The 10,770-nt window shown below is 41.2% G+C and overlaps 1 protein-coding gene across 1 annotated transcript; it reads left to right on the forward strand.

Annotated features, from left to right (window-relative positions):
- The first annotated feature begins 2 nt into the window (after window positions 1-2).
- Window positions 3-10,248, forward strand: LOC133992622 (keratin-like protein KRT222). Its single transcript, XM_062431311.1, has 6 exons — window positions 3-354; window positions 1,940-2,065; window positions 2,639-2,859; window positions 5,485-5,708; window positions 5,785-5,887; window positions 8,465-10,248. The coding sequence occupies exons 1-6, from the start codon at window positions 190-192 to the stop codon at window positions 8,676-8,678; spliced, it is 1,053 nt and encodes a 350-aa protein (XP_062287295.1). The 5' UTR covers window positions 3-189; the 3' UTR covers window positions 8,679-10,248.
- Window positions 10,249-10,770: the final 522 nt, after the last annotated feature.

Here is a 10,770-nt window from a genome sequence, read left to right on the forward strand (position 1 = left end):
CTCTCTTTCTCTATCACTTTATCTCTCTCTCACCCTCCCTCCCTCCCCCTCTTGCTCCCTCTGGTTGGCTGTTTGCAGGCAGCCCGGGCTCTGCAGCTGCAGCGGGCCGACTCCTGCGATGCTCTGTTAGCCACGGCCACGGCAGCAGCAACAGCAGCAGCGGGAGGGGAGGAGGAGGATGGCACAGGGATGGAGCTCACCCAGCTCCTCGACCGAATCAGAGCGCAGTGCGACCTGAGCAGACTTTCCAGCCCGGGCTCAAATCCAGTCCCAGGCTTGGCCGGGCCCAGCCGCTCTGGAGCTGGAGCAGCAGCAGCATCAGCAACCCGAACACACGGAGGAGCTCTCAGTGAGGTACGCACCTCTTCCTGCATCTTCACTCATCTTTTATTTTGCCTGTGCCTCTCTCATGTGGTCCTGGCCCACTGCCAGCCAGACACACCCTTAAGACCAACTCCTGGCTGTCCCATAGGCAAAGCAGACTGGTGTATATGCTCGGCTGAAGTTGAATGGTTAGTGGAGTGTTTGTTGAGGCTTATAGGAACACTGCTTCTCTCTATGTGTCTGTATTTGCTTTCTTGCAGGTTTCTGTGTGTGTTTGCATAAATGTCTCTTCACTCTCTTCACCTAATTGAAGCTATGGTAAATGTTACACGCTGTTACAGTAGAGTGTTGCATACAGTCAGTTACTGTATTATACTATAAGATCGATTCCTGCTCTTCATAAATATTTATGAGCCAAATTACAACCTGTGCATCCTCGTCGATCTCACAGACTTTTTTTTATCCTTCGTCTGGAAACGGCAACATTTTTATTTTTTATTTATAAGAAGGAGCTCTTCTTCTGTGATTTTAGCCTAGATGGCCTCTTTTTTGTTGTTATGGGGAAAAGCGCAGTGTGTTTGTCTTTTTATTATCCCAGTGTTCCTGTGCCACAGCACAATGACTTTGGTCTGACAGCGACAATATAGTGCCCCAGCCAAGAGCTCCAAGCTGCCACTGAGCAGGTTTTATGAAATACTGTTGTTTACATCAGACCCACTCTGTCTGTCCCAATAAAGTAGCGGTTACACAATCCTGCAGTGAAAAAAGCCTGCGTGATGTCCATGATTATCATCAGTGATCTTTTATTAGCACCTAAAATATTAAAATGCTGCTTACTTGTTAATGCCTCAATATATATAATAATATAACACTATGGCAGATTAAGCATAATGGATACTTTTAATACTCTAAGTATATTTTGCTATTTATCTTGAATGCAGATGTTTTACTTGTAACAGAGTATTTTTCCTTTTACTCATGTTAAGGGTTTGAATACTTTTACAACCACAGGATGAAGGATGGAATGATAATTCTCTTGCCATCGACATATCATATAGTAATGAATACTTCAGGATAATGTTTGATGGATAGTCTTATTGCCTAGTATTATCAGTAATGAAGCACTGATGTAGGATAATGAAAATATACAGAATAAAACATCGACATCCCTGGTTCACTGCATTTGAAGAGGTGTGAGGATGGATGTTGTGAAACGCCTGACAGCTGTACAGTATGTCAACACAGCTTGTACAGCTGTGTGTACACGCAGGCCCGGGTGTCTCGCTCCTCAGTCTGTTTATCCACACTGAAATACACACTACCAACAGCACCACCTGTGGCTGCTTCTATTCTGACTGAGTGCCAGTGGGAAAGATCAGTTACCCACAAGGTGCGTGTCAGTGTGAAGCAATTTCACCTGTTTCCAATCAGGGCTGTTGCATTTATCTTGAATTGATCTTAATTCCAAGAATTCACTTGCACTCTTGCACATTGACACATCCAGTACAAAATTGTGCAAGAAAAACATCACACGTGGTCGTAGATTCGTGTTTAATTAGGTGTGTCGCAGTGTCAGGGCCCTCGTATCCATTTTCCTATCTGCTTCCTCGCCCAGGAGGAAGCAGCGTGGGCGCAGGTGAGCCTCGGAGGCGCCGCACTGAGGGAGGCACGGGCCGAGCTAGCCGAGGCCAGGAAGCAGTGGCACTCCCTGCAGGTGGAGATTGAGACTCTACATGCCTTGGTAAGAAAACACAATCACTGTCATCACATATTACTGCACACTCACACTAATAACACTTCTTAAATGGCAAGTGGCATTTGCATGTGTTGACTTTGTAAGTGATAAGGTATGTTAAAAATTAGACCTGATGATGGCACTAGAGGAAATGATGACAAGACATCCAGAAGGGGACATGGATGTCTATACCTTTCTTACTGAATCATAGTACAGGCGTACTATAAAGAGTGCATAATGTAACTTTATTACATTATTAAGTTATTACATTATTTGCTGATTATTATATGTTGATTTGGGTGTTTTTTTTAATGAAAATGTAATATATTGACACATGTTGAGAACCATGGTTTTGTACATCTAAAACTATGGTAGTGTCCATTAGGCTAAACACTCCTGAGTTCAAATCCCAGCTATGTGTTAGTGATGGGAAGCCAGTGAGGGATGATGTTGTTGTTTTTTACTATTACTCTATGCACAATTATAATACTATTAGTTTCTACATGGTCCTTTGAATTCAGTGTGGAGTTTGTTAATAACATCAAAATAACTGCATAGTCGTAATCTCCCGGCATGCAGGAGAAAGGCCTGGAGAGCTCCCTCCAGAACACCCAACGGCAGTACTCCAATCAGCTGCAGGACCTTTCCCAGGTGATTGCTGGGCTGGAGAGTGAGCTGGAGCAGGTGAGGAGCGGTCTTGCCACGCAGCGCCAGCGCCACAGTCAGCTGCTCAACACCAAGATGAAGCTGGAGCGAGAGATTGCCACTTATAGACGTCTGCTGGAGCGTGAAGAGGGCAGGTGAGGGCAACAGGCAGAGAGAGGAATGGAAACAAAAGAGGAACAAGGAAGGTTAAGCGGGGATTTCCCAGAGCACTGGGGCTGCTAGGTTCTCACAGGTTGTTCCTTCCAAGAATAACGCATAGTCATGCTACTTTTGAATACACTTTTAACACCTCACTGTGGAAGATGTAATTAAAAATGGCAAATAAGAGAGTATAGATATATAGATGTATATACACTTTTATGAAACAAGCTGTACCGCCTAAAAAGCAGACACATCACCTGTTCACTGATACAAGTAAGAGAGAAATGTTCCTCAGCGGTGACGTAAAGAAAGCACTTTCTTAATCATTTCATTTATATAGCTGTCAACCATCCAGTTTCATCTGTTCCTTTTAACACAACATAATATTAAACCCTATTATCCTGGCATGAATCATGTACAATGTATTAGTATAGAAATTGAAAATCCACAGTAATTGCAGGTTAAGCCCTACTCAGGCTATAGTGTACGCCTAAGCAACATAGTGACATGTATTAACAGCAAATGAAAATTGACTAGCACTGCCAGTAATTTTGCCTATTCAAATAAACAGAACAAACACATTAAGTGAGGGTGACAAACTTTCTGCCATTGATTCGGAGCCTGAAAATCTAACTCTGACTCAGACATTCTACCGGTTTTGTCTGGCCCCTTCAGCTTGTTTCCTGCCTATGCCAAGCTGTTTTTATTAGGGAATATTCCATGACCTCCTTTGGAGTTTTTAACACTTTTGCAGCATCAACCATATAATTGTTATTTTATAGTTGGAGAAATGTAATTAGGTTTATGACTCTTGAAGTTACAGACAGATTAGATTATCACCTTTGGTTATCCCTATGTTTTTGTGTTGCGGATGCTTTTTATTTAAGTGTATGACTTGGGCTGATGTCAGTGATGCAAGAAGAAACAGGACACGACATCTATAATTTGCATTGTGTGCTCATATTTGAGAAGGGCGGAGACAGAGTGGGTAGAAAGCAGATACTGCCAAAGACTCTTTCTTACTGAATCATCTGCACACCACAAATATAAAATCCCAAAGGTTGCGCATGTCTACAAAAAGGTCAATGTCAATATACTCATATATCATCTTTTAACCATAAAAGGTCTTGTTCAGGTTGTGGATTGTAATTGTATTTGTGTTTGACAATGATTCTTTTTCGCACCATATGAAAACTCATTTGCAAAATTGTATAGTAAGACAAGACTAGTCAAGTCTAGACAAGTCGCTAGCCGTGCTAGCAGGTCTCTGAGGTTGTATTCATAGGTAAAGTGGTACTTTTAGTTACATATTAACATCATCATGTTAATATGCTCACAATGACAATGCTAACAGAGTTATCAGAGGATCATAAATTTAATTACAATACATCCAATAGTTGCTGAGATACTTCAACCAAATTAGTGGACCAACTGGCCAACAGATGGACAGACAGACAGCTTTATAAGGTTGGAGATATGATTGATAGTAAAGACTGAAGCAGTAAAACACCCTGAAAATGTCATTGGATAAACAAATACCAGACTTTTTCAGTGGTGCCAGACAGATTTTTTTTTCAAGTTGGCAACATGTTTGTGAATGGGATGTTAGCTTTCTTCACCTATTCTTTTCAGCCCTTTCTAGCATCCTATAAACCACAGGTCACGATTGGCATCATATCCTGTAAAAAGCCTTGTTGAGCTGTCTGTTTTGGGGTATCCCTGACATGCCCTAGCTAGCATAATTGGTGTAGGAGGATTATTGTCACAATGGTCTTGCACTTGCTTTTAACATGAAGTAAAACCTGAGACACGCACTTCTGCCAGGTAAGTCCATTGATGTGCTGCAGACATTCTATACACACCATTTGAACTGTCTTATTGTGATAGGTGTGGGTGGTCCAGGATTCAAAGCTGTCAGAATGTGGTAGCACATCTTGGTAGACAGCATGGAAGATGGAGATTTTAGTTAATAAACACCCTTTGGTGCACCTTCCCCAATGCAACTAAGGCTTGTATGATCCGGCTGTGTACTTCAAAATCAAGATTTCAGTCCTTTGAGAGAATATAGCTCAAATATTTGACTGACAAAACTTTTGTCAGAGGACTATGGTCAGTAGTGGAGACAGGAATGGTGGCCACCCCGGTTAGGGTGGTGTTGGCAGACAGTCCCATCCTGGTAGAGGCTCAGCCTCTGACTGGCCAGCAGATAGATTGATGGTTTTTTAGGGTTTTGACAGAGCCTGGTGGTTGGTTGGAACCTCCTGACATGCATATATTCCCTTCCGTGGAGAGTTAAACAAAAAGATCAATGCCACTCTCATATGTCTGTGAAATTGCCTATGACACTACAACCAGCAGTTTAGTTAGCTTAGTTAAGCTTATCATAAAGACTGGAAACATTTTTAGACTTCAGTTTTTGTACTCTACTAAGGGGAGATATAACATGTTAATTCGTGAGCTTCAGTTGCTGGTAGGCAAAATCGTTTTACCATTGGATAGAACCAGCATAGCTGTCCTCACTCTTTGCAAGAAAGTGAGTAATTGTATTTCCCAGAACATCAAACACAAGCAAGCACGCATGCATACATACAATCCAACTTTGGGTGTCCTGCCTGCAGATACATGGGCCGTAATGGGCAGCCAATGGGTTTGCGGCCCTGGAGGTCTTTTGTGGTGAAACCAAAGGAAAACGGGCTGGAGAACGACTTCAGTGACCCTGCTATCACTCCGGATGAGCCCAAGTCAGAGCCCCTACCTGAAATCCCTTCACTCCTCCCAGCAGAGAATGGGCAAAAAAAAAGCTCCATACTCCATAGACAGCAAAGCCTTGTGATACTCACAGGTAAGACACACTGACACACACATCTTTATCACAGTAATAGCTTGTCATGATTCATCAATTAATGTCTTTCTCACAGAGCCAGAGCAAGATAAAGACTTGCCCATCTCCACTGTGAAGACTCAGGAGATTCTTCAGGGGAATGTGGTGCAGGAGAGCGCAGAGGGTCATGGCACCATCGAGTAAGTATTGATCTTTTTGCCCCCCATTGACCTGTAGTCAGCTCCTCTGGTTCAATCTGACATGTAGGCATTTTCTAGCAGGAAGCGCCACCAGCATCACCTTCAAGTGTAGATTGTATTTTATTACCCAAAAAACTACTTTTATGCTTGCTTTCCTGAAGCCTTAACACCTCACAGCCACACCTCTCAGGCTTTGACTCATTAGTTTATGATAAAATAGTCATCCGTATCCTTCGCACGCTGGCGACGTCATGTCTGGTCCTGGAGACAAGATCTATAAATCCTCAAAGACAAGACCTTTATGTGTCGAACAAGTTACGAGGAATAGAAAAACGTTTAGTTGGCTGCTCAGGTTCCCATGAGTAATTCATCATAGTGCTGCATGGGAATTTTCCTCCTTTAATAGCTTTTGTTTGATGTGGAGATAGCTGCCTAGCATGGAGTCTTCAGGGTGTGTCATCTGTTATTGTTGGACGAGACATGGGTGGAATACTTTGTTCATGCTTCAGGTATTACCAGCCACATGCTTCAGGTTTTACCAGCCACATGCACACATCCACAAAGCCATGCACACTTGTATAATGTCCATAAAAAGCTTCACACAAACACAGTCCCTATGCCAGCCCATTTACAGCTGTACCTCACACTTGTACCTGGCTCTGCTGATGCTTCATCAAAAGACATGTTTATTTTCTCAAATGAAGATAATTATTCCAGTTTGCATTAGGCATAACAGGATCTTGTGTTATGTTTGGAAGGGCCTCTTTCAGACTTTAATGTTATTAATTAAGATGGGTTAGATCATGAGATGAGATATTAAGAGGCAGAGTATTGTCTATTGTCTTTTAGCTGTGATAGGCAGATCGTAAAAGTCATCAAGCAGGCAACTTTTTTTGCTAACATTTTGCCATATCAACTTTAGACTGTGATAACTGTCAGTGCTGTATTTACAGCTTGGAAGATTAAACCATACCTGTCTGAGCTTGCAAAACTACTCCTGGTACAGGTTCTTTGTAATTTCACGCATTGACTACTGCAACTCCTTACTGGCGGGTCTCAGATATTCCAGAATGTGGCAGCATTGCTATTCTTTAACCAGCCCCAAACACATGTCACTCTGCTGTTCATATTCCTCCACTGGCTCCCAGATGCTGCCAACATCAAATTTAAAACCCTGACACTCGCTTACAAAAGAGCAATTAAAACAGCTCCCAACTACCCCGGACCCCCTCATTCAGGTACGGCCCTAAATTGCTGACTAGATTTTTCCTCTGTAGTTCCCCAGTGGGTGAACAAGTAACCGATCTTCTTTTTTTTAACTGCTGCTACACACTCTATAGATTTCCTCTGTGTACTGCCTGTTGGCACCTATATTCTATCAGGCTCAAACTTAGGGCTATGGCACTTACTCATTTTTTTTTTCTTTCTGACTAAATCCCTGCGTGTGTTGTATCAACTCTCAGATGTACATCGCTTTAGATAAAAGTGCCTGCTAAATTAAATTGTAAGATTGTTACACTGACCCCAAGTGGTCAACATGGGTTAATGTAGATTTAAGGCCAAATCCAACCAACATCCATATCTCATGTGGCAAATATCGTGTTTTGGCCCATTTTTAAATCTCCTTTAGGTCTACTAAGATTGCAACAAACAGTCATAGTGATTCTCAGTCCCACATTCATCCTTAAGTGCCTTCTCTGTCACGTATTTCTATACCAGGCCACATTTAAGACTATTCAAGCTGTATGCATTGTTGTTAAGCAACTAAATGTTCTCCCTTGCTGCCCCCTAGTGTCACTGTGAATTGAATTTACCAGCCTGATTCGACCAGTTGTATTACAAACAAAAGAATGAATGAATGAATGAATGAAAGATTTATTTATGTTTTGCGTCATACTACCGTAAATGCCCAACCTACGTGGGATTACATGGTATACAGTAGTATTACAAATGAATGAATAAAGCCTTCTGGCAGTTGACATTTACATTCAAAAGAAAGACAAATGATTGCTGCATTGTCATGGAAAGCGGAACAGGTGGACAAATGCAGGGCTAAAGGAAACGATCCACAACAGAACTAAAACAAACTCGACAAATCTACACAAAGGATCCAACAAAGACCAAACGGAAAACCAAGACTTAAATACTTAATGAACTAATGAAGGGATGGGGAACAGGTCACCAGACTGGGAGTGATTTTCTAGGTAATACACTAACTAGGAGATGCAGGGCAGTTGTGATGGGAAAGTGTGGAGGGAAAAGCAGAATAGAGACGGACACACCCACACCACACACACACAGACTGGGACTGGGGGATAAAGATATCAACAAAAAGACAAAAGTAACAATTCAGTTCTTCCAAAAAGTCCAACTAAGAATAAGTCCAGCAACCAAGGAAAACAAGAGTCAGATAGAACCATGACAGAATAGAATAGAAACCTACAACATAAAAACCGCCTTTACAACCAATTTTTTCTTAATGTTAATACATTGTTCAAATTATCTGACAATGCATACCATCCTATGACATTTATCATGTATCATCACCACCTTTCATCGCCACATCTACCCTTCCAGGACGGAGAAGATCGACAAGGTGATAAAGCAGTGGGAGGGCTCCTTCTTCCGAGGAAATCCCAAATTACGGAAAAAGTCTGTTTCGCTCCGCTTTGACCTGCACATGGCCGCAGCAGACGAGGGGTGCGCCCAGACTAAACAAGACAGCCTCCCTGACGTGGAGGTGCGTCTTATCATGAAGAGATCACGCAGCATCCCAAGCATCACACAGTAATAACTCCGTTGGTGGTTGGCCATAATCGACATTGGTTTCCCCCTGTTGCAGCTGCCTGTGGTAACACTGGTGATGTGTCATTAACATCTGGGAAATTGCAATCCCATTATGCTTACTATGACTTTCAGTTTACATCATTCATAAGTATTCCACTGAAAACTTTGCATCACAACCGATGACTGAGTTTTTCTCAAAAATTCACTCTGGCAGGATAAGCATCACCCATCAGGCTTTTGTGCTAATCTAATGGGGCCATTTTTATAGAGTATATACTATAGCAGACCTATACATTCACTACATTACACAGGATAACAGTTTAATGTATAAACATATTTCTCCATCATCATTCTAGATGAAGAAAAAGTGTCTGTCATTCGTTCAGTATGAGGTCACAGGTCAAAAGAGATTATATCGACTATATGACTCAGCTTAACTACGGCATTTCATTCTAATTAACACTTGGTACAGGTGGCTGAGTGCAGAGATAGATGGAGATAAATGAAGACGAGGAGTCACAGAGTTCTATGACCTGATGGGGACTAGTTGAGGGTGGATTACTTTAAAGTTTTTCTGTCAGGGACTGTACGAAAATGATAAGGGGCAGGGGACTCAGAGATTTTATGGGGAGAGTATAACTGAACATCATTTGTCAGTATCCTACAACAGCTCCCACCTTCACTTCATTCTGCGTCTTAACAGAAGGCACAACGACAGTCAAATTAAATGTCTTTAAAAATGTAAATGCACCATATAAAATGACAGTGACGGTAAATTGGCCCTTCCACTTCTATCTGAACATTATTATTCCATTAACTTTTTAAGGTTTAAATCGGAGTACACCTTTGTGCACTCTCAGTTATTAATGGCAATATCAATCATATCAATCCAATGGTGTTATACTACTTTGAGATATTGTGTGGAGCGTGTTTCAATCTACCTTTAAGTCAATGGAAGGGTCAAATCAAAATGTGAATAACACCTGGGAGGGCTTTTTTGTTCGTTTGTTTGTTTGTTTTTTAAAAAGTGAAACATAATATGTAGCCCTCCTCCCCACCCTAATCATTTTCATGCAGTCCCTAAACACTTGCACTGCAGACACATACAGCACTTAGAAGAACATCAGCACTGGGAGCTATTCAGAATGTGTGTACTCTGAGGGTCTTTCGTCACTGCGGTTTATTCTCTGTGTGGAGACTAAAAAATTGAAAATTGCAACTCATACTGATAATGTAAGCTATATTTTATAATGCATTGTCTTAAAAAAAAAACCCCATAAAAAACATAACTGCTCACTGTGATCTTACTAGCAGTGAGGCTCTTAACACCCACCATGTGTCTCCAAGAATTTAGATCCCCTTTTAACCAGCAGAGGGCAGTATTTGTAAATAGTTAACACTGCAGTGTATCTTCAATGCTCAACTCGGGTTGTGTAACACATGCTATCTGTTACACCTTAAAAAATAAGAGTTTTTATGCTAAGTTTTGAGTTGGCACCAAAGATATTAATATATTAAAAATAAGAAATGGACCATTGTGCATTGCATTTAGGTGCCTCAGAGTATGTTGAGAATATTTAAAGATATTATCTATGCAGTTCTGTGCTTGATTTTGCTTTGCTTCATGAAGCACACTCTTCATTTTTGGAGCTATGTAACTTCAGAATGAAGCATAATGCTTTTATCTAACAATTTATCATTTAAAATAAAATGAAAAAAACATCCAGACTGTTGTGTTGTCTGTTTACTGCTTCATTAGGTTTACTAGAGGACAGGAAGCATATGACACCTGTGTCTTTTTTTCCGATATATTTATAGGTTATGGTGGGGTAAAGGAAAGCTACAAGCCTCTGTTGAACACACTTTCACACATTTCCTCCCCCTTACTCATTTCACAAACCTTTATGAGCACACACATTCACATGAGTTCAATATGTTTATTTTTCAAAATAACAATTGGGGGGAAAAAAGTGCATGAATATACAGATAAGAAATAGTTTACAGTGCATTATAATAAATACATTTTGAACTATACATTTGAAATGACAGGACGTGACAACAGTTCAGTCGATTTCCTTCCAGACTATTAACAGAAC

The sequence above is a fragment of the Scomber scombrus genome, chromosome 2 (genome assembly GCF_963691925.1).
Source record: "Scomber scombrus chromosome 2, fScoSco1.1, whole genome shotgun sequence".
Taxonomy (NCBI): Eukaryota; Metazoa; Chordata; class Actinopteri; order Scombriformes; family Scombridae; genus Scomber; species Scomber scombrus.

Coding starts and splice junctions, on each gene's coding strand:
- LOC133992622 (XM_062431311.1), top strand. CDS start 190: ATGGAGCTCACCCAGCTCCTCGACCGAATCAGAGCGCAGTGCGACCTG. Junction 355..1,939: donor ACGGAGGAGCTCTCAGTGAG/GTACGCACCTCT, acceptor TTCCTCGCCCAG/GAGGAAGCAGCGTGGGCGCA. Junction 5,888..8,464: donor GAGGGTCATGGCACCATCGA/GTAAGTATTGAT, acceptor CTACCCTTCCAG/GACGGAGAAGATCGACAAGG.